The 24954-nt window shown below is 29.7% G+C and overlaps 1 protein-coding gene and 1 long non-coding RNA gene across 3 annotated transcripts; one reads left to right on the forward strand and one right to left on the reverse strand.

Moving 5' to 3' along the window:
* On the forward strand, positions 1-24559 carry LOC130672461 (uncharacterized). Of its 2 annotated transcripts, none has more exons than XM_057477077.1 (5): positions 1-84; positions 18980-19581; positions 21210-21607; positions 21686-22024; positions 23374-24557. In XM_057477077.1, exons 1-5 carry the CDS (start codon positions 17-19, stop codon positions 23878-23880), a joined length of 1914 nt encoding a protein of 637 aa, XP_057333060.1. In that variant the 5' UTR covers positions 1-16; the 3' UTR covers positions 23881-24557. The 2 variants fall into 2 exon arrangements, with proteins under 2 accessions (XP_057333060.1, XP_057333052.1); XM_057477069.1 differs by lacking the exon at positions 1-84 and adding an exon at positions 14528-14924 and having other exon boundaries at positions 23374-24559.
* Positions 4707-5559, reverse strand: LOC130672474 (uncharacterized). The gene is made up of 2 exons (XR_008990702.1): positions 4971-5559; positions 4707-4867 (listed from the first exon to the last, which is right to left on the reverse strand). It is a non-coding gene; the product is annotated as an uncharacterized LOC130672474 (long non-coding RNA).
* Positions 24560-24954: the final 395 nt, after the last annotated feature.

The raw sequence follows: 24954 nt of genomic DNA on the forward strand, positions 1-24954 counted from the left end.
TGTTTTGGTCTTGATAATGGTCTTTGTGATTGTCAACGTGAATTGTCGAGATTTTCGGGATTGTAGTAAGAGAAGAGATCAGGGGTAAGTGGGAGAATAATCGATATGCTGTCAAAATAATTGACATTGTTGAGATAATCAAGATTGTTTACATTTCCTGATGTAATCAATATACTCATTGTTTGTTATAATAAGATTATACGCTGATGCATCTTCATATTTATCAAATATGGAGACTAATGAGACTGGAGGTAAATATTTAAATTGTTATTTTATTTATGGATGAACTCGTAAGCTCGAATACTTGATTTGTATAAAACAATTCTGTTGATTTTATTTTGATTGCATCTAAAGCCCGTCGTTTGGGCTTTGATTTATTTTTCCAAATCGCTTTAGGGGAAAAAATTCGGATTTAGGGAACGATAACTGAAAATTATCTACATTATCTAGATATATTTATTTGGGATTCATCTTGATGACTATCAGTGCGAGATTCAAAATCGTGAGAATAAATTTTTGTATCTAGATAATTTTTTAGAATTATCTAAAATATTATCTACATGCCGTGATAAATTATCTAGATAATTATCTGCACCAGATACATATTCATAGAGATAAGTATTTGTGTCTAGATAATTTTTGAAAAAAGTATCTAGACTTTTATCTGCACTATCTAGATAGTTATCTAGATGACACAGTAAATTATCTAGATACCAGTATGATCTTAATCACTTTTTATGAAAGTATCTAAATTTTTATCTACACTTTCTAAATAACTATCTAGATGACACAGTAAATTATCTAGATACCAGTATCATCTAGATTATTTTTGTAATAGTATCTAGACTTTCATCTGCACTTTCTAGACAACTATCTAAATGAAACAATAAATTATCTAGATACTAGTATCATCTAGATAATTTTTTATAAAAGTATCTAGACTATTATCTGCACTTTTTAGATAAATATCTAGATAACATAATAAATAATTTAGATATTAGTATTATCTAGACAATTTTTTACATAAGTATCTAGATTATTATCTGCTATTTCTAGATAATTATCTAGATGACACAGTAAATTATCTAGATACCAGTATCATCTAGATAATTTTTTTTAAAAGAATCTAGACTATTATCTGCACTTTCTAGATGATTATCTCGATGCCAATACCATCTAGATAATTTTTTTAAAAAGTATCTAGACATTTATCTGCACTTTCTAGACATCTCTCAGATGACCCAATAAATTATCTAGATATCAGTATCACCTAGATAATCATTTATAAAGGTATCTAGACTTTTATCTGCACTATCTAGATAATTATCTAGATGCCACAGTAAATTATCTAGATACCAGTATCACCTAGATAATCATTTATAAAGGTATCTAGACTTTTATCTGCACTATCTAGATAATTATCTAGATAAATATGTAAATTTAATACGAAAAAAAAATTTTTTTTTAATGACTCCCATAAAAAAATTCAAATAAAAGCTTATGAGCCTCGGGACATAAAAAAGGCGTTAAAAAATGATAAAACCCGACGGTTAAAATAAAATTGGGGAAATAATGTATGTCATTGTCAGGATGAAACTCGACTTAGACAACTCGGTAATGTGGAATAGAGTTGTTAGTCTCTAAGTAAAGACAAGAGAGTAAACCTGACGATAGTGATAGAGAAGAGCGGAGCCGATCCGAGCCGAGCAGATCCAATACGAGTGTAAGTTCTGTTGAGATGAGGGTTGAGTGTTGAGTGTATAGTGTAGAGTAGAGACAAAGTGAATAAGTGTATGAGTGAATGAGTAGAGCGACAGAGCTTGTAGTGTGTGAGCAGTGTGAGTAAGAGGCGTCAAGTGTGCGGTGGCCCGGCTGTTCTCGGTTAAGCTCGGCCAATGCCGTAGACGGATAATCGTATTTGTCAAGCTCCGAGTGCTTCGTGCCTCGCTCGTTCACTCCAGAAGCTCCTACACCCTGTATTACCAACACTACTACACTACTACTCATCTACACAACATCCCATCGTCTATTGGTTTCCCTGAGAGAGACAACAAGTTAACAGAGGACTCAAAGGATGAGCTCACTAGCTGAGTGATAAGGACAGCTTGCGAGTAACCGAGCGAGCTTGCAACTGAGTGAGTCAGCGTCTCACTCACTGACTGACTGAGTAAGTGAGTGAGTGAGTGAGCGAATGAGTGAGCGAATGAGTGAGTGAGTGAGATATGAGTGAACGTGTTCTGAATCTGGATTGGTTGGCTTTGCGAATATCGCTCGTCATCCCTAGGCTTGAGCTGTCAGACGTTAGTTCCAGGAGAGTGTAAACAGATAGGAGGGCAATCTCTGCAACTGATGCACTTAAACATCCTTCTGCTTACTTTAATTTCACTCTTATAATTTGTTTTCTTTATTCCCTCATTCTTATCGGGATTTATTTATACAACTTTATTTAACTCGACAAATAACTATTTATTTATATAAAAAAAATTATTTTTGTTACAAGATTGAGTTTTAAATTGTAATTTATTTAAATTACTTTTTTTTCTTTGCAATAATGGGGTGAAAATTTAGATATTAAAAATTTTTTTTTTTTTTTTAAGTAGAGTTTGAATGAGGATTGAAAATCGTGAGCTAGAAAAATTTATTTATAAATTTACACGTGTCCATTTTATCCGTCATAAAAAAATTCAAATTATATATTTTATACCCTAGAGCCTTAAAAAATTTATGTCACGCATTTTATACTTCAATATCAATAAATTTTCAGAACCTATTTTATCCTCGATAAAAAAAATTGATCTGTTTTTTATCTTGAAATTAAAAATTGTCACTAAATTATCGCATGTACGGTAAAATTATCTCAGTTGTTTTTTGTCATAAATTAAATTCTCTACAAAAATGCTCCTCATATATTTTACAAAAAAACCCATAGATTTTGAGTTATGTCAATTTTAAGATAATATAAATTTTGAATAATTTTTTGGAATAAATATATGAGCAATATCCGGTATATAGATTTATATAAATAAATATGATGGATAATTGTGACGATCGATGTCACGGCAATATCATAAATGTATAAAAAAAAATATGGCCCATAAAATATAAAATATTTGGAATATTAAAAAAAAAACAATAAATTTGAAACTAAAATCGTGAACGATAAACATAAATGTATAATATACCCCGGAGTATATCTAGCAGTAACGATAATACGTATATTTTTATGTGGACTGATGTTGAAATATCACCCGTTAGATGAGGGAACGTCACACGCTTGGCAGGCCGGAGTGTGACAGATTTCACGGGACGACGAGCTAACGAAAAACTAGTCGGCTGTGCAGAGAATTCCAGTTGCTATATTGTGAGCAACGGAGACGGATAAAAACGGATTGACGGAGACAGAAAAAAGGGAATTAAATACACACACACGCTCGCGGTTACATCCCCCCTACCTGAGCCCCTCCCCCTCGCGAACTCGGATGACGGACCGTGGACTCCCCGGTACCGCTTCTACGAGCTCACAAACACAAAAGATATTGCATACATCAACGTACACATAACGTCCATTCAACACTGATTGCTTTTCATTATGTCAAATTTTTTTTTTAGAAAATTTCATTTTTCATCGGTTCTAATGAATACTGTCCGATTTTTCACTAATTTCGGAAAAAAAAGCTATTGAAAATTTTTTTCGCATGATTTGAGCCTCTTTGTATATAAACAGAGCTTTTTTTCGTTTAAAATCTGACGCAAACTGTGCGTGAGTAATTTTAATAAATTTCTGACGCAAATTTCGCTCAAGATATGCGAAAATTTGTGGGATGACAATATGGCGGGTTTGCTACAAAATGGCGGAGAAAAATAGGCGGTAGTTAATTTTGAACTTTGAAATATTTTTATCTACATTATCTAGATAATTTTTTTTGTGATTTTTTTTCATCGAGATATTTATCTATACATTGCGAAATTGTAGAGATAAGTTTTTGTACCTAGATAATTATTTATAAATTATCTACATTATCTAGATAATTTTTTATAGAGGGAATTTTTTATCTAGATATTTATCTATACAATACTGAACCGTAGAGATAAGTTTTTGTATCTAGATAATTATTCTAAATTATCTACATTATCTAGATACTTTTTTATTGAGTGAATTTTTTATCTAGATATTTATCTATGCACTACGGAACCGTAGAGATAAGATTCTGTATCTGGATAATTTTAAAATGATCTAATGAATTATCTACAGTATCTAGATAATTTTTTATAGAGCTAATTTGTTATCTAGATATTTATCTCTACCCTACGGAATCGTAGAGATAAGATTCTGTATCTAGATAATTTTAAAATGATCTAATAAATTATTTACAGTATCTAGATAATTTTTTATAAAGCGAATTTTTTGTCTAGATATTTATCTGTATGCTACGAAATCGTAGAGATTAGTATCTGTATCTAGATAATACTCTAGATAATTCTTAAAAAATTATCTGATAAATTATCTACGTCATCTAGATAAATTTAATCATACAAATTATCTATACTAGATAGAAAATTATCTAGATGATTATCCATGCCAACTAATGTTATCTAGATAATTATGTAAAACTATCTAAATTATCTGGATCTACTTTTTCGTTGGGGTACAAATAGGCGGTAAATTTAAAAAATTTGAAAAATTTAATCGGAATGTAAAAATCTGATTGTTTTAGAGCGTATTTATTTAATGTTTGAAAATACAAAGCATTCTTTGTTTAAATTCATCACTGACGTTTCAGTTCGAAATACACAATCCCTGTTTGAACCATCCGTTTGAACACCACCACTGAATGTCACAACATCCATAGCCAGCAATAGGATGACACTTTGAAGAGAAATTTAAATAAATATTATTACGAATTTGAATTAAAATAAACGGTCAAGATTAATAACTACCGTTAAATTAATTAAGTACATAAATTATTTACCCATGCTCCGTGAGGTTGGCACCTCTGATGACTCAGGGTTACTAGCAACCCAATAATAAGAATCACAAAAAATAATTTATCCATTTCGAGTAACTAATAGCCAAACAAACTGTCAGAACAATAATGATAATGTATCTGATATTTATACCCCGTTTCGAATCAGAAAGCAGAATAACTCGATGTCATTTTATGATCGGTATTGACACAATGACAAGGACATGATAAAACAACAAAGTCACAAAAAAAAATTATTTATAATTTTAAAACTTCATCTTGTTTATGAAACTTGATATCTATTATTCGTTATGTCATTAGACATTGACCTCAGCGTGATAAATACCAAACGTCACGAACTTGGATCTAGATTTTTTTAAACTTTGCTGATATGTAATTTAAGAGTATTGTAATGATAGTTAACTCAGATTTATTTGTTGGTCTATTTATTCCCGTTTACAAAATAAATTATTCATAGGAGTCATGTTTCATATTTCCAGGCTTGATAACCATTTGATTAAAGTAATTTTAGTAACCCACTGAAATGAAATGATCCAGACAATTACAAACGATTTATTACAAGACATTTAATTTTAATTTTATTTTTTGATGATTTAAATTAAATCTCAAAATACTAGTGAAATTTCGGTTCTACTTCGATTGTGAGTCTATTTGAGTCACTATTTTTCGAAAAAATTCTCTAAAAATCGCAAATCGCGAATATTTGGGAAATAAACAAATACCGATATCTCGAAAACTAACTGACGATCCAAAATGAATCTTGCAGCATCACTAGGGCACATAATAACAAAGAATTCACGAAATTTTCAGACTGATCCGACCCATAGTTTTCGAGTAAGTCAAAGAAATCTGAAGACTACCTTTTTTTGACCAATTTTCTACTTGTGATAACTCCGGAACTTATGAACGGAATTACATAAATTATGCGGCGATTGGAAGCTTTTACTATGCTCTAGAGCTCAGTAAAATTTCAAATCAATCGAATGCATAGGTTCCAAAATATGGCACCAAAAGTAAGAAAAACTGATTTTTTTGATTTTTTGCCAATCAAATATCTCAGAATTTTCTCAACCGATCGCGTTCGGTAAAGTGTCCAATCTATGGTGCAATGACCCCTTCCATTGGCCATATCAATTTTTCGAATCGGCTCATTCACTCAAAAAATCTAAAAATTTTACAAAAGGGTTCCTTCCGCGCGGATCAAAAATCGTTCGAAAAATACTTAGAATCGGTTTTTATGGTTTCAAATCTTGATGAAATCTTATCCTACATATCCAAGTCGAAATTTGGCCGTCCACAAATTTACTATTTGCAGAAACTTACAGCCTCCGAACAAACTGAGGGGAGTGATTATTAAAAGTATGATCCCTTATGATTTTTATTATATATACTTATATAATAAAGCCGGATAATAATCAGCTAAACCAATTATAACTTGTTATACACTCAAGAGAGTAAATTTAAAGATTTAGACAGATTTAACTTTGACTTTTGACGTTTTTAAGAGGAACAGCCGCGAGGGAATATCCTTAATTTTTTTTTACGACCTCTACCAGTAACTTTTACATTATATATGTATGTATATAGATATATATAAGGGTAGATACGATGGAATTAAGGGGAAACAAAATGACAAGAACAAATGATACAAGATCCAAAAACAAGTGGTTTAGTTTGTTTAGGTTTTGCTTTCATGTATTAAATATTTATATAAGAAAAAGTTAAAATCTATCGATAATTGAGACTTTATTACGTGATAAGATTAATATATGCGATAGTTCTGATATATGATACACGGACAGTTTGCATCATTTTGCTGAATAAGAATGAGGAAGTAATAAAATGGGGAATGATAAATATGATTGAATTTATTTTTAGGATATGTCGTATAAATGGTTAATGGATATGCCGGAAATAAAATGACTCGAAATTCCGGGGTCATTTTTTTTTATGGATGCGGAGGTCACGTAATAGATTGCCTCTGAATTCAATTGTTTTAACTTTATTTTTTAGTCAGATCGAGATGCACTAAAAATATCAAGTTTACAGTTGATGTTTATAATAAATATTAGGGTGATCCAAAAAATAACAAATTTTTTTTTTTTCTCTCAAGCAGGTTCAAAAGTTTCATATAGATCAAAAAAGACGCCTGTGAAAATTAGAGCTCTTAATATTAACATTAAGAGTTTCCTCATCGCACTTTTCTATTTTCCATAAGAATAACAGGGGAAAAATTTTTTTTACGTCTTCTGATTTTTATAAGTAGCTAACGATGCGTCATAGGAATAATTGGCAGGCATCTTTTTGTAGGGAATTGAATGCTCTACAAAAAAAGATTCTTATCATTTTTTGAGGAATCTATTTGTTCAAAAGTTATTTGAGGTTGAAGTCGGATTCATATTAAATTTTGAGATTTTCTTACTTTTCCGGCGAAACTATCAGACCTATTACAAAATATCATTGGACCTTTTTTGTAGACAATTTTATTCCCTAGAAGTTATTTCTAATAAAGTTTTTTCGAATTCCGCATTGTTTTCTAGTTATTTTTATTTTAATGTCAAGCTCTTAAAATCGATCAGAAGACTATTTTTTTTATGAGCATGTCATTAAAATAAAAATAACTAGAAAACAATGCGGAATTCGAAAAAACTTTATTCGTAACAACTTCTAGGGAATAAAATTGTCTACAAAAAAGGTTCAATGATATTTTGTAATAGGTCTGATAGTTTCGCCGGAAAAGTAAGAAAATCTCAAAATTTAATATGAATTCGACTTCAACCTCAAATAACTTTTGAACAAATAGATTCCTCAAAAAATGATAAGAATCTTTTTTTGTAGAGCATTCAATTCCCTACAAAAACATGCCCGCCAATTATTCCTATGACGCATCGTTAGCTACTTATAAAAATCAGAAGACGTAAAAAAAATTTTTTCCATGTTATTCTTATGGAAAATAGAAAAGTGCGACGAACCTCTTAATGTTAATATTAAGAGCTCTAATTTTCACAGGCGTCTTTTTTTATCTAAATGAAACTTTTGAACCTGTTTGCGAGAAAAAAAAAAATTTGTTATTTTTTGGATCACCCTAATAAATATATACCCCCACCCCTACATAAATAATAATTAACAAATAATGAGTAATAAATATATTGAGCCTCTTTAACCTCTTGCACCCAATATCAACCTTCTGTTCAACTTCATATATATGGTCATATATATATGACCAACACATAAAATATCGTAGTAGTCGTGAAAGCAAAGAGGAGAAGAGAAAGGGAATGAAGTAAAGAGGGCCGAGAGGAAGAGGGTAGAAAGTTGTTGCAGGGTGTTATATACCCGCGGCTATCGATCACAGGAAAAGCGAGAGCAGAACAGGGTAGACTAGTATAGTAGAGGTGAACTCGTAGGCTCATAACGTCCAACAACGTCCACGGCAACATCTAGTCTGAAAAAAAAGTCCTCATTCTTTTGCCCTCCCCGCTCTTTAGTGAGCATCCGCCAGCCCCCTTTTACTTAAACTCTACATATATAGATATATATAGATGGCTGACGCGTATTGATACTTTTTGGTGACAGTCGGCATAATCATTTACCCAGATGTGGGTTTATAAAAGACGTTAAACCTTTAAGTTAACCTCTGTCAAGACTTTATTTACTGGAGACTAGATACGGGCGATTAAATTGTCCGCAAGATTTATTGGCTATCGTTTTTTTTTTTTTTTTTTTTTTTTTTAATAAAATTTATGAGACTGGTCTATTGTTTTCGCCGGAAATTATTATTTATTGTTCGAGTTCAGGTTAATTAGAAAAAGTTTAAGAGAAAATGGAAGATTTTGCCGGACTGGGAACGCGGATCTGAAGTCGCCGGTTCGAATCCCGCTCTGGGTATTTTCTAATTTTTTTTTTTAGTCTGGTTTTTAGAAGTAAATTGAGAGACTGATTGAGGGATTGGAAAAATGGGGGTGGGTAAAAAATTTAGGGTCGAGGGTTCGAATCCTGATTAAGGTTTTTTTTTTTTTGGTAATGAACGTCATTGAGAGATAATGTTTAGATGATTAGATTATAGAACGGGGTGAAATGAGACGGGAGAAAAAAATTTTATATGGGGTAGATTTTTATAAATGGAGATAAATTATTTTCACGGGTAAGTAATGAAAATAAATTTTCAATTATTTATCTATTGGAACTCGAGTATCAATTTAAAATAATCCTCTATCGATGAGTAATCCCAATTATAAAACACCGCAAAAAGGTGTCAATTAAATAGAAAAAAAAATTATTGCTACTGTAAAATAATTAGCCAAATCAAAAATAGTCAGGTCTTCATTTACTGTCGATACTTTAAATAAAAAAAAAATATTAGTTTACAAAAAATGTCCAATTATCAGTTTTTTTTGTAATTAATTAAAAAAAAAAAATTATTAATTTTTTATGAACTCAAAAATTTATAAAATACCAATAATTCGACCCCCAGATCCCAAAACTTCCAAATTTTAATTTTTTTTATAAAAAATCAAAAATATCTCGCAAACTATGAAAGAAAAAAAAAATGTCACTGGAGCTTTTTTGTAGCCAGTAAAATTTCCCAAAAAAAAGTCCTCATCATTTACTGTCGATACTTTGAATAAAAAAAAATTAATATTTTACAAAAACAAAAAAAATGTCCAATTATCAGGTTTTTTTAATTAATTAAAATAAAATTTTTAATTAATTTTGTACGAACTCAAAAATTTATAAGGTCCCTAAATTCGACCCCCAGATCCTAAAATTTCCAAATTTTAATTTTTTTTACCAAAAAAAATTTCCAAAAGTTAAAATTGAATTTTTGTTGTAAAAAATCAAAAATATCTCGTAAACTATGAAAGATAAAAAAAAATGTCACTGGACCTTTTTTGTAGCCAGTGAAATTTCCCAAAAAAAATGTCCTCATCATTTACTGTCGATACTTTAAATAAAAAAAAAAAAATATTTTACAAAAACAAAAAAAAGTCCAATTATCAGTTTTTTTGTAATTAATAAAAAAAAAATTTTAATTAATTTTGTACGAACTCAAAAATTTATAAAATGCCAAAAATTCGACCCCCAGATCCCAAAATTTCCAAATTTCAATTTTTTTTACCAAAAAAAATTTCCCCAAGTCAAAACTAAGTTTTTTTTTATAAAAAATCAAAAATATCTCGTAAACTATGAAAGATAAAAAAAAATGTCACTGGAGCTTTTTTGTAGCCAGTAAAATTTCCCAAAAAAAAGTCTCCATCATTTACTGTCGATACTTTAAATAAAAAAAATTATTATTTTACAAAAACAAAAGAAATGTCCAATTGTCAGTTTTTTTGTAATTAATCAAAAAGAATTTTTAATTAATTTTGTACGAACTCAAAAATTCATAAAATACCAAAAATTCGACCCCCAGATCCCAAATTTTCCAAATTTTAATTTTTTTTACCAAAAAAAATTTCCCCAAGTCAAAACTGAGTTTTTTTTATAAAAAATCAAAAATATCTCGTAAACTATGAAAGATAAAAAAAAATGTCACTGGAGCTTTTTTGTAGCCAGTTAAATTTCCCAAAAAAAAGTCCTCACAACCTTCGGCCATAAAACGAACCCCATAAAAGTTACAAGCCTCCAAAGTAAAAATCCAGTTTCCATCGTAACTCGTTAGCGAAAACAAACTAATCAAAAATTATTAATTACTTACTAAATATATAATTATAAAGCCTTAATTGCTTGATAATTACTTAACACACAAGTTAGTTATGGCCGAAATAACAAAAGTTTTATATTATTCATCGCAAACGCTCAGAGCGAAGTGAAATTTCCAGAAAAAAGAAATCAAAGGAAATTTTTAATAAAATAAACGAACGTACAAGATAACAAAAGCACTTTACTCGATTGAATTAATATTATATTTAGTATTTAATATTTAATATATAAATAAAAGCAGGTGGTTAAATGAATAGTGTATTATCCCATAGAATTCCCGGGAGATCTGCACTAGCATGACAGCCTCTGGCATCCTCAAATGACTCTAAAGTTACTGCTTCTTAGCCACCCACACATTTTCCCGCTTAAACCAATACCTATATATATATATATATAGAAATGTATTTAAATATATACACATATATGTATATCTATATACGTTATCGCACCACGAAGCGGTAAAGATAATTGCCGTTCCCGTAGGGCAGAAACCCTGAGTAGTCTAGAGAGCATAGAACTGAAGTGAAGTGAGAAAGATATTTTAAGGAAAAGAGAAAGAAAATGCAATATAGACGCGATAAGTTGCGTGTTCAGTCGCATGGGTCGATGAACGTGTAAAATTTTTAAATATATATATATGTTTTGTATATATATTAGACTGTGCCAAATAAAATCGGATTTTTTTTCGGTCTCGTACGAAAATTACTTTTTTAAAGGGGGTAAGTTGGTCACGAGTAGGGGGTCCGTTTTAGAATTTTTGTAAAAAATGGAAAATTTTTAAATAAATATATATATATATATGTTTTGTATATATATTAGACTGTGCCAAATAAAATCGGATTTTTTTTCGGTCTCGTACGAAAATTACTTTTTGTAAAAGGGGTAAGTTGGTCATTGGAGAAGGGGGTCCGTTTTAGAACTCTTGTAAAAAATGGAAAATTTTTAAATATATATTTATATATATATATATATATATATATATATATATATATATATATATATATATATATATATATATATTAGGGTGTTTCAGAAAAAACAAATTTTTTTTTGGTATTCAAAAATTGAAAGTATACCTAAAATAAAAATTTTGGTGGCAATCCGAGCTCTTAATAATGATATTAAAGTTTTCCTCAATCCATTTTTCTATTTTCCATTTAAATAACACGGTAAAAAAAATTTTTTTTTTTTTTAGAATTTTCCAGCTCATAAACCAATCAACGGATTTTTATGCACAACAAATGATTTTGTAGGAAATTGAACGCTCTACAAAAAAAGTCTCTTATCATTTTTTGATAAATCCCACTGTTCAAAAGTTATTTAAGCTTCAAGTCAAATTTATAGTAAATTTTGAGAACTTTTCACTTTTCCGGCGAAACTATCAGTCTTATTACAAAATGTCATAGAAACTTTTTTGTAGGTAATTTTATTCCTTACAAATTATTACCAATAAAATTTTTCGAAATTCCGCATTGTTTTTAATTTATTTTCATTTCAATGTCAAGCTTTTAAAATTAATTAAAAATCTATTTTTTTAAGAGCTTGACATTGAAATGGAAATAACTTGAAAATAACGCAGAATTTCGAAAAACTTTATTTATAATAATTTGTAAGGAATAAAATTATCTACAAAAAAAATTCTATGATATTTTTTGATAAGACTGATAGTTTCACCGGAAAAGTGAAAAGTTCTCAAAATTTACTATAAATTTGACTTGAAACTTAAATAACTTTTGAACAGTGGGATTTATCAAAAAATGATAAGAGACTTTTTTTGTAGAGCGTTCAATTTCCTACAAAATCATTTGTTGTGCATAAAAATCTGTTGATTGGTTTATGAGCTGACAAATTAAAAAAAAAACAATTGTTTTTTTTTTTTTAAACATCCTAATATATATGTTTTGTATATATATTAGACTGTTCCAAATAAAATCGGATTTTTTTTCGGTCTCGTACGAAAATTACTTTTTTAAAGGGGGTAAGTTGGTCACAAGTAGGGGGTCCGTTTTAGAACTTTTGTAAAAAATGGAAAATTTTTAAATATATATATATATGTTTTGTATATATATTAGACTGTGCCAAATAAAATATGATCCTGAAGTTAGCAGGCAGTTAAAAATTTTGGAATTTTTGTTTGAACGACTTAATTAAAAAAAAAAATTTTTTTTAAAATATGCACATGTAGAAAATTTAATAAACTACAGGTGCAATTTTTTCAAATATTTTTTTTTTATTCATTTATTGTTTAAAAAAAAATCCAAAAATTATTGGACGTCAGCTAACTTCAGTATCATAATAAAATCGGATTTTTTTTCGGTCTCGTATGGAAATTTTTTTTTTTTCAAAAGGGGTGAGTTGGTCATTGGAGTAGGGGGAAAATTTCAGTTTTTGTAAAAAATGGAAAATTTTTAAATATATATATATATATATATATATGTTTTGTATATATATTAGACTGTGCCAAATAAAACATGATCCTGAAGTTAGCAGACAGTTAAAAATTTTGGAATTTTTGTTTGAACGACTTAATTTAAAAAAAAAATTAAAAAAAAATATGCACATGTAGAAAATTTAATAAACTACAGGTGCAATTTTTTCAAATAATTTTTTTTGGATCATTGGAGTAAAGGGAAAATTTTAGAGTTTTCGTAAAAAATGAAAAATTTTTAAGTCTGCGCTAATTGAAATTTTCGAGTTTTCGAGTTTGAATAAATGGAAAAAAATATTTTTTTGACTCCGGTGGATTTCTCTGAGGTTAAAGGTCGAGCTGTTGGTCAGACGGCAATGTTTACCGGCCATCATTACGTTCAGTAAAACGTCAGTCAATTACGAAAATTTCTTATAGAACTTCCGGAAAAGGTCGAAATTATTCTCGAGTAATAAGTCAGCAATTTGTCGGTCGATTAGAAAAATTTTTCCAAACATTTGTAGCCCACTGTAGGCTGACCAACCTGCCCCATATTTTACAAACAACGAATCTTTTCTAAAGAAAATTTTTCCAAAAATAGAATTTTATTTTTCCTCTGTAAAATTTCTATATATGAATACAATCTATATATCCATGTGTAAGCTTATTGTATTTCAAAGAGCCCGGTTAAAGAGATCAACATCCTTAGAAGAAGATCGGTATGCGGGTCACTAGGTCATGATTATCATCATTGTTATTAGAAAAATAACTTAAGTATCATCATTTTAATTTTCTTCCGCTTTCTGAAGGAAATCTTGTTTATCTTACAAATTAAGATTTTTCTCACTGATTTCTCTTTAAATTACTATTGTTGTTATATATCCTCCAGGCAAATAGTTCATATATACACATATATATATAAATATATCCTTATAAATTTTTTAAGTGGTCATAACTTTCAAACTATCAAGATTTCGTAAAAATTCATAGAATACTTTTTTGTTCCAAATTTAATCCTCTACAAATTCGGTCCTGTCCATTTTTCCCCTATCTTCGATAGTTTAGTCATTATCTTAATTCTAAGTCTCCATTACAAAAATTAGAAATTTTTTTCCCATATATTTTTATATATTTTTTTTTTGCTGAAAAATAATCAATTCCCTTCATTTCCACGCACGTGGAAAGCACTCGGAAAATTTTAGCCCTGCCCATTTCACCCCAAGATCATAAATAAATTGTCCCCGCAAATCTCTGGCTATTAATAATTTTTTTTATCAACCGCGAGTACAATAAATGAAGATGATCTACAAGAATATACAGCATAAAATATATATCGTGTCGGTTAGCGAGTTTGCAATGAGGTCTCGCGGCTCGCGAATGAGTCTCGCGATCGGCGATAAAGCGAAAAATTTCTTTTTCTTTCTCTCTTAACGTATGGCAATACAACAAAGTGTAATAACTTTCTCAAGTGTACGGTAACTCACGATGGATTCGCCAGTCTTGAGTTGTACTACGGCCTACTCGTTACTGCGGTGTCACTTTATTTTAAATTAAAATGTTGTTTACTTTTATTTTATTTTATTTCACTCGATTATTTATTCGGTTTATTTAATTTTATAAAAAATGAGCAAAAGAACCACGACGGGTTTTATTAATTCGTGTGAAAAAATAAGACCCGAGCGATCGAGGAATCCTTGTTTGCAACGACTTGTTTGGACAAATAAATCAACGGATAAAATAAATATCAGGGGGACGAGATACTGGGGATTCGATAACGCGGTTATTGGTGATGATCTTCAAGTTACTAATCCGCGGGTCGCGTTAAGAAGGTTTGGATTGTGATAATTATTTTATTTTTGTGTAAAAAAAAATTTTCTTAGTTCAAGAAAATTTATCAGTGAAAATTGATATTTTTGACCCAAGAATTTTTTGTGATTGATCTGAGAAAATATTATTGGCAATAAAGAAAATTCATTTTTTGAACCAAGTACAGTTTTCTTGGATCGAGAATAATTTTTTCTGAAATCCAGAATAGAAGAAAATAAACTTGATCCAAGAAAATTAGTTTCAAAAAATTCTTAGGTCAAGAAAATTTCTTCGTAGAAATTTATTTTCTTGATTCAAGAATTTTTTTGTGATTGATCTAAGAAAATATTATTGGCAATAAAGAAAATCCATTTTTTGAACCAAAAACAGTTTTCTTGAATCAAGAATAATTTTTTCTTGAATCCAGAATAGAACAAAATGAACTTGATCTAAGAAAATTAGTTTCGAAAAAATTTCTTAGTTCAAGAAAATTTATCAGTGAAAATTTATATTCTTGATTCAAGAATTTTTTTGTGATTGATCTGAGAAAATATTATTGGCAATAAAGAAAATTCATTTTTTGAACCAAGGACAGTATTCTTGGATCAAGAATAATTTTTTTTTGAATCCAGAATAGAAGAAAATGAACTTGATCTAAGAAAATCAGTTTCAAAAAAAATTCTTAGTTCAAGAAAAGTTCTTCATAGAAATTTATATTCTTGATTCAAGAATTTTTTGTGACTGATCTGAGAAAATATTATTGGTAATAAAGAAAATTCATTTTTTGAACCAAGGACAGTTTTCTTGGATCAAGATTAAATTTTTCTAGAATCCAGTACAGAAGAAAATGAACTTGATCCAAGAAAATCAGTTTCAAAAAAATTCTTAGTTCAAGAAAATTTCTTCGTAGAAATTTATATTCTTGATTCAAGAATTTTTATTTGATATTTGATCCAAGAAAATACAATTCAGTGGATAAAATCAAAATTTTTAACCAAGTGCAGTTTTCTTGGATCAAAAATAATTTTTTCTTGAATCCAGAACAGAAGAAAATACAGATTTCTTGAATCAGTAATTTTTTAAACTTGAATTCTTAAATTTCTTATATCAAGAATTTTTTTCTTGGAACAAGTAAAGAAGGAGCTCCACTTGATCCAAGAAAAATGAACTTTGACCAAAAATTTCTTAGTTCAAGAAAAAATTTTTTGATTTTTGACTTAAGAAAATGTGATTTTTAGCCGCCAAAATCAAAATTTCAGCACCAAGTGCAATTTTTTTGAATGAAGAATATATATAATCTTAAAATTATTAAAGTAAAGTAAATCGTGAATTTTTCAGTGACAATGATTACGTTTGAATTTATTGGTATGAATTAGTTTGTATGTTTGTCTTTTTTATAAAGCGAATCGTGTTATGTTAAATTAATTCGAAAGGTTGTTGTTTAATCAGATGTTATAAATTGGCGATCGCAGAGGGTTTTACACGCTCATTTCCTATGCAAATTGTTTGGGGATGATGCTTACGGGTACATGAGATTAATTTTAAACACACGAAAACACAGTTACCCACTAAATTGTCTTTTACACAAATATGCTAAGCACGTATGTCACGATATATTGCAGTTTAGAACATTTGATATATATATATAAAGTATAATTTAACGATTTAATATGTTAATTTAATTATCAATCCCTTTAATTATTAAAGGAAAAATATTTTATGAATGTCACTTCTCAGCTGTCGATCTTTTTTATTTTTTCTTATCAATATTTTTATAAGATGGTTACTATAGAAAGTTTCCTTATCAAATTCCCTGTAAAATGAGTACCCACACGGATATTTTATCATTAATTATTTTAATTACCAATTAATTGCTTAATTAACCGTCTTATTGAAATTTCATGAAGTAAAAATTTTTCTACTCAAATTAAGTAGAATTTTCGATTTCTAAGTTAAATTCCGCGTTGATTGAGTACCAACATCGATATTTTTAAAAATCATAATTATTAATTAATTAAATCATTAATTAACAATTTTTTAACATCTCAAAAATTTCTACTTCAAATATACTGTTGTGGATACTCATTTTACTCAGCATTACTTTCTGGACACCTTTCAAATATTAATTTTTCAAAATTTCAAATTAATCAAAAAAAATTAATTTTTGAACGTTTTTTTTTCTATCGCAAATATATCGATGTGGGTACTCAAACTTCATGAAATCACTCAACTAACACAGCCATACCATTAATGTCACCAAAAAATTAATCTAGTCATACAATCAATGATACGTACACACAAACAATGAATTTTCTCATGCGATTCAAACATATCGATGTGGGTACTCAAACTTCATGAAATCACCCAACTAACACAGCCACACCATTAAAGTTACAAAAAATTAATCTAGTCATACAATCAATGATACGTACATACAAACAATGAATTTATTCATGCGATTCAAACATATCGATGTGGGTACTCAAACTTCATGAAATCACCCAACTAACACAGCTGTACCATTAAAATTACTAAAAATTAATCTAGTCATACAATCAATGATACGTACATACAAACAATGAATTTATTCATGCGATCCAATTATATCGATGTGGGTACTCAAACTACAGGAAATCACCTCAGAAATTTCCCTATAGCTTCAAAAATTTTTTTTATCCATTTTAATTAATTACATAACAATAATAATAATAATTATTATTATTATTGTAACAATATTATTAATAACAATAATAATAATGGTATGGCTGTGTTAGTTGGGTGATTTCATGAAGTTTGAGTACCCACATCGATATATTTGCGATAGAAAAAAAAAACGTTCAAAAATTAATTTTTTTTTATTAATTTAAATTTTTTGAAAAATTAATAATTGTAAGGTGTCCAGAATGTAATGCTGAGTAAAATGAGTACCCACAACAGTATATTTGAAGTAGAAATTTTTGAGATGTTAAAAAATTGTTAATTAATGATTTAATTAATTAATAATTATGAATTTTAGAAATATCGATGTTGGTACTCGATCAACGCGGAATTTTACCTACACGGAGAAAAATAAATGATTGGAGTTATCATACTAAATTTGTAGCTGCAATCATCTAGGATGATTAAAAAATTTTTCAGTGTAAAGATGGTTAGTGCTACAATTTGTTATAATTGCAGTTACCATTTTTTATAGTAACAGTTACCATCAGGATGATAACAGTAACCATTAAGATGATTACAGCTACTATCAGGATGGTAATATTTACCATCAGGATAATAATGTTTCCTATCAAGGATAGTGATAATTTATCACTGATAAAAACACTGATAAAGAAAAAAAAAAAAATTATTAAATGCTATAAAAAAAATTGATCAAAAATTCAATAATTTTCAAGTACTGGTGCAAAATTATAAATTTTTGATTACAAATATGATGACAAACATACTTAAATTTTATTTATAAAATTTTTACAAAAAAATGACAATTATTTATTTTTTACAATTATTTAAATCCATAATTTGATGTTTAAAGTCTACTTGTCTTAGATGGTAACTTTAATCATCTTTAATGGTAACTACTACAATTTCTGATGGTAACTGTAACCATCTAGATCGTAAATAAAACTATTTAAAATGATAACTGTAACTATCTCTAATTAACATACATGATTGTAACAGTTACCATAAATATGATTTATACAATCATCCAGATAGTTGTCACTACCATCGGGTTGATGGTAAAAAATTTTAACATAAATAGATAGTAACTGCAATCATTTAATTTTCTGAGTGTAGAAATCGAAAATTCTACTTAATTTGAGGAGAAAAATTTTTACTTCATGAAATTTCAATAAGACGGTTAATTAAGCAATTAATTGGTAATTAAAATAATTGATGATAAAATATCCGTGTGGGTGCTCATTTTACAGGGAATTTGATAAGGAAAATTTCTATAGTAACCATTTTATAAGAATATTGATAGGAAAAAATAAAAAAGATCGACAGCTGAGAAGTCACATTCAAAAAATTTTTTTATCTATTTTAATTAATTACATAACAATAATAATAATAATTACAGATTGTTAAGATTGTACGAAGGACGTCAGTACCGCGAGGCGGCAAATTTTCTAACAAAACTACCAAGATGCACTTTAGCATCAACATTAACAGACTTTCCCGTGGACTTGGTGATCGAAACTCTCCCACGAAGTTTATCGCTTCTAGAAGCTTTGTATTCCCGGTTGCCTGAACTTGGTCTCAACAATAACAATAACAATAATAATAACAGAGAAATACAACAAGATGAATTGTCACGTTTACTGAGGGTCGAACAACTACTCTGGAAAGTAGTTCATCTTATTTCCGTCTGTCAAGATCAACAGCGCATTAAAATTTGGACAAAACTTATCACATATATTTCCCATGTTTATCCTAATACGCGCAAGCTTTTAGTTAATCGTAAAAAAGCTCTAGACGAAACGATTGAAGGGTTGGGAAAACACGGGCCGATACCCTGCCAAATTACCAGTGAGGATAAACGATCTGGACATCAGCAGGATACTAAACTTTTACCGCTAACAGCTAAATTGAAGGATGAACTTGAAACTATGATCGACGCTTACAAACTTGCACTCCATAAGATTGATAATTTTGGTAAAGATGCTTCCAGAAGGTCGAAAGGTGAGTTACTGTGAGCTTTACTATGCATTAAAATTATTAAAAATTTACAACGCGCGGGAAATTACAAACTTTTGAATTTCGCCCAAGACCAAAACTTCGATAACTCGGTCAAAAAAAATCGCAGATTAAAAATTAAAAATTTATTTTCTTGCTCTGGGTATCTACTTTCGTAGTTGGGCTGTCAAAATTTTTTTCAAATTTATTGGCATGGGTAAATTGGGTCAGTGTAATAAAAAGCAGGTTTCCAAAATTTGATTTTTGGGTTTCGGAGCCTATGGGGGGCGGGGAAAATTTTTCTCGGGGGTTTTGGAAGTGGGGGTGGGTAGACTGGAGATTTCTCGATGGGTTTGACAGCGATGGAAGCTACGGGACATGATTTGGACGAGTTGCGAGCTGGGAAGCTGAAGGATTAGGGAAAAAAAATTTGTAATTTGAAAATTTGATTAGAAAAAATTTAGGAGACGATTCTAAGGTTTTTGAAGGATTGAAAAAAATGTAGGGCTATTAGTTGTCGGGTAATCAGTCGGTGAAGTCAAAAAAGTAGTTTTCTCCCCAGCTAATAAAGGCGACAAATAATCTCCCAGAGCTCATTAAGATCTAATTAATCTTGAAAAGAGTCATTTAACCATCTACACTTAAAAAATTTTTACGAGCCTGAATAATTAACGTAGATCCGAGTCTGTATGTATATATATATTTTTTTTTTTTGGAAATGACAAGTATTTATAATTATTGTCTATATAGAGCTGTAACTTTTAAACTATTCATTTTATGGAAATTTTTAAAGAATACTTTTTTGTAGGAAATTAAATTTTCTACAAAAAAGGATTTTTTGATAATTTTTGTAACTGCCATAGTTTCGAAGTTATTTTGATTTTAAAAGTCAGTGAAAAATTTTGATCGATATTATCAAAAAAATTTTTCGAACTTTAATTTACTGTAACTTCCAAATTTTCAACTTTACAAAAAAATTTAAAGAATACTTTTTTGTAGGAAATTAAATTTTCTACAAAAAAGTATTCTTTCATAATTTTTGTAACTCCCATAGTTTCGAAGATATTTTGATTTTAAAAGTCAATACAAAATTTTGATCAATATTATCAAAAAAATTTTTCAAACTTTAAACCTCTGTAACTTTCAAATTTCAAACTTTTCAAAAAAATTTACAAAATACTTTTTTGTAGGAAATTAAATTTTCTACAAAAAAGTATTCTTTCATAATTTTCGTAACTGCCATAGTTTCGAAGATATTTTGATTTTAAAAGTCAATACAAAATTTTGATCAATATTATCAAAAAAATTTTTCAAACTTTAAACCACTCTAACTTCCAAATTTTCAACTTTACGAAAAAATTCACAGAATATTTTTTTGTAGGAAATCAAATTTTCTACAAAAAAGTATTCTTTCATAATTTTTGTAACTGCCATAGTTTCAAAGAAATTTTGATTTTGAAGGTCAGCCAAAAATTTTCATCAAAACTCAAAAAAAAAAATTCTAAAATGGTCCCACTCGGACCAACTTACCCCAACTTTTCTATAAACTCTCAAAATATTTTTGCCCCCACATTTATAGATAAGATCCACTTGATAAAATATTTTCTCAGTAACAAAATCTAAAATTTTATCAGGCGATCCCCATGGACTTAAATCTGCTTCGCATCAGCGACTTTTGTCATTGAAATACAGCGAGGTTCAACAACGTCTCATTGATAATCAGAGTCTACTGAATACCCTAGAGAAGGCCAACGGGCGTAACTTGACAGAGTTATCTACCGAATTGTTACGTCGAGTCGAACAGGACAAAGAAGCTCTGCGTCAGTGGACATCTTTAAGGAAATTCACTGGGGAAAATAACATCGAAATACGTTCGAGCTCAACTCACACCCTCTACAACTCAGCCGGTGCCAGTGCTGGTGTTTGTGCTGATAATGCGACCAAAGAGCAGCCATCTCTGGCAGCCCGACTGTTACAATTTTCCCGAGCTTGCGGGATCGTGCTGGAGATGATGAAAAAAACTCACGACTCGGTAAATTTCCATACCAACAATTTTATTTAAAAAACCCGCCAATTAAATTTTTAAATCATTCAAAATAAAAACCCACAGAGGTCTGATTGGTCCTGCGATTTTCTCGCTGCCGAGGATGAAAAATACGACGTGGCTGAGTCTAGTAGCGCTGGGTATCACACTGACGACAGCTACAGCCCCGAACCACATTGCCCCTACTTTGCTGGGTTACCTGGAGAAATTTACAGTAATAATAATAATTACTACGATGGGAATAAAAAAGCTCATGCGGTCACAATGACTACGGAACAACTGAGGGATAAATACGCAGCGTTGTACGCGCAAGCACATTTACATACTCTTGATGCTCTAGACGCTTTGGAGCCACTCAAAGAAGCCACGGATCTAAAAGCCAAAATCCTCTTTTCTGTTATCGTTGTGAGTTATTATTTATCAAAGTAATTGCATTAGATGAAGCTTTTCAGGTGCTTTGAGGCTTTTTTTACGCGGCACGATAGACGATAAAGCGATTGAGAAAAGCAATTTTCTGAAAGAGCTTTACGTAGATTATGTATCAGTTGTCATTTAGAATTGATGTAAAAGAAACGTTTAGAGTGTAAGTAAATGTAAAAGCTCGATTAGTTTTTCGTTTTTTCGAGGTAGTTATCGATTAGATTGAGATCGGGGAGTACAGAAATGACTGAGCTTGCGGGAGCTTTCATATTTTCACAGATCAAAAGCTCAATTAATTTTACTAATAATTTTTTTTGATATTTTTTGAAATTTTAAGAATTTAGTTTATGAAAAGCTCTGGAGGTAAAAGCTCGAGTAAATATGAAAGCTCAGGCATTTTCCTACGGGAATAAGGTTACGGAGTGCAGAAATTACTGAGCTTGCAAGAAGCTTTCATAATTTAAGTGCTCAAAAGCTCAATAAATATTACAGGGAATTTTTTTAGATATTTGACAAAATTTTACAAATTTAGTGTTTGAAAAGCTGTAGAAGTAAAAGCTCGAGTAAATGTAAAAGCTCGGGTATTATTCTATTAGAATAATGTTAAAGAACACAGAAGTTAATGAGCTTGCGAGAAGCTTTCATAGATTATTTACTCGGGAGCTCAATTAATATGGAAAATAATTTATTTAGATATTTTAAAAATTTTACAAATTTAGTTTTTGAAAAGCTTTAGAAGTAAGAGCTCGAGTAAATATAAAAGCTCGGGCATTTTTCTGTTGGAATAATGTCGCGGAGCACAGAAATGAATGAGCTTGCAAGCAGCTGTCATATTTCAAGTGTTTGAAAGCTCACTCGATATCGCCATAAATTTTGCAAATATATTTTCTGATAAACCACCTGAAATAAATGTTTACCTCAGTTCCAATTCATATAATTTATTAAAGCTCAGAGCTTGCGACTGAAAGCTTGAGTGACAAAGCTCCTTCACGTCTTAAAAAATTTACAAAAAATGATATCGCAGTTTCTCTAAATAAATTAACAGAGCTAGAAATTAAAGCTCTATCCGCACGCTCTCGTCTAAAAGCTCTTGAAAGCTTCTTACAAAGCTCAAACTACAAAATTTATATAATAAATAATTTTACCCTTACAACTACTTTTGATAAAACTTTTCATTTTATTAAAAGCTCCGTCATAAAAGCTTGCAGAAATCCGAAAGCTCGGGTATATTTCCATGTAATTTTTCCTCCTGATTCCAAAAATGGCCGAGCTTTCAATCTATCTTATCATTTTCCCCGAAAAAAACACTAAAACCCACGATAAAAATATTCCAGTTATCCTGGCGGATCGCTGACAGCATCCAATCATCTCGAAAGCACGAGGCGGTGGAAATCTTATCCGGGGCTGAGTCAGCATTAGCCGAGGAACGAGGGCTCACAGTGTCGCTCGATGTGGAAGCTTCCATGCGCCGACAATTAGCAACAGCCGGATACTCAACAGGTACACGGCAAGTTGCATCGCGAGTTATGGACCAACTCCGAACTACATTATACGATTACCCGTGCATCGAAAATTGCAAGGAGTTGAAAAATTACGGCCTCGAGAGCGCACATCTTGCCTGGTCATGCCTAGCACACGAGACTCCATTAATTATCGATACTGTCGAGTCTTCGAGAGTAAGATTATCACTCGATGTTGAATTCAGGCGTGAATTACATTCGAGACATCACACATCACCCAATCCAATGGGTAAGAAAATCGTCGGGGTAATTTGGCCAGGTCTACGTCAAACAAACTTACAAGGCCCTTGCTTGTACCGAGCGGTTGTTCTCACCGCTTAAACTTTTCACTACTACTATTACGTGTATAAGAAAGTTGTTAAAGTTTACGATCAGGTGTTGTAGATTATTGGAGCTTGCGAAGCTTGGGAAAGTTTTAAACTTCACTTGTTGATCTATTTAAGTTTAAGATTTTTTTTTTATTCATTTATTTATTACTTTTTTTACTTCGCCTTGCATTTATTTAATCACGTGAATTTAATTTTAGGGATGAGTAACTTTCAAACTTTTTAATTTATTTAAGTTTCCTGAAGTTTCTTTTTTTTTTTTTTGTCAAAGTTTGTTAATGGTCACTTGTAGGAACAAATTAAAAGTTTAAGTTTTTTGTAATGGAAAAAAGTTTTTTTTTAGGACATAAATGAAAATGAAATTTAATTTGGAAAGGAATTAAGTTTGATAATTTTGGAGTTAAATGAATTTTTTTTGGTAAAGAAAAAGTTTGAGGTGGTGAGAAAAATAGGGAGTTTGAATTAGCAGAGCGGGAAAATTTTTAAATATGATTTTTAATTTGTGAATATTTTGTAAAAGAAATAAAATTTTTTTTTGAACTGAGGGTGCATTCATTATTTACAAAACTTAGTCATAGAAGTGTGTCATGGGCTGATAATTAATTCTGAATAAAGAAATAAAAATTCTGTAATTTTTTCAAATTTTTCAGAGGGGGTAAAATGGACCATTAGCTAGTTCCAAATTTTGAACTGACTACTCTCTTAATATGAATTAGTGAAAATTTAATTAATTACGTTAGTGAAGCAGTATTCACTTCATAATCAGTGTATTTAAATAACAAATTAGTGAATTCTCACTAATAAATTTACTACTATAATTTTCACTAGCAAATTAGTGATTTTCACTACTGAACTACCGATATTTTCATAATTTCTACAAGTCAAACTGTTATTCACTTCTTAATTTATGAATTTCACAATTTCACTAGTAACTTTAACTAGCAAATAATTAAATATTTTACTAGATATAAATATAATTAATAATTATGGTACTATTTTTAAAAATTTTAATAAAAAATTTTCAAAATAAAAAAAAATATAAGTACAGAACAATAATATATTTATATGA

The sequence above is a fragment of the Microplitis mediator genome, chromosome 1 (assembly GCF_029852145.1).
Source record: "Microplitis mediator isolate UGA2020A chromosome 1, iyMicMedi2.1, whole genome shotgun sequence".
In the NCBI taxonomy this organism is placed as follows: domain Eukaryota; kingdom Metazoa; phylum Arthropoda; class Insecta; order Hymenoptera; family Braconidae; genus Microplitis; species Microplitis mediator.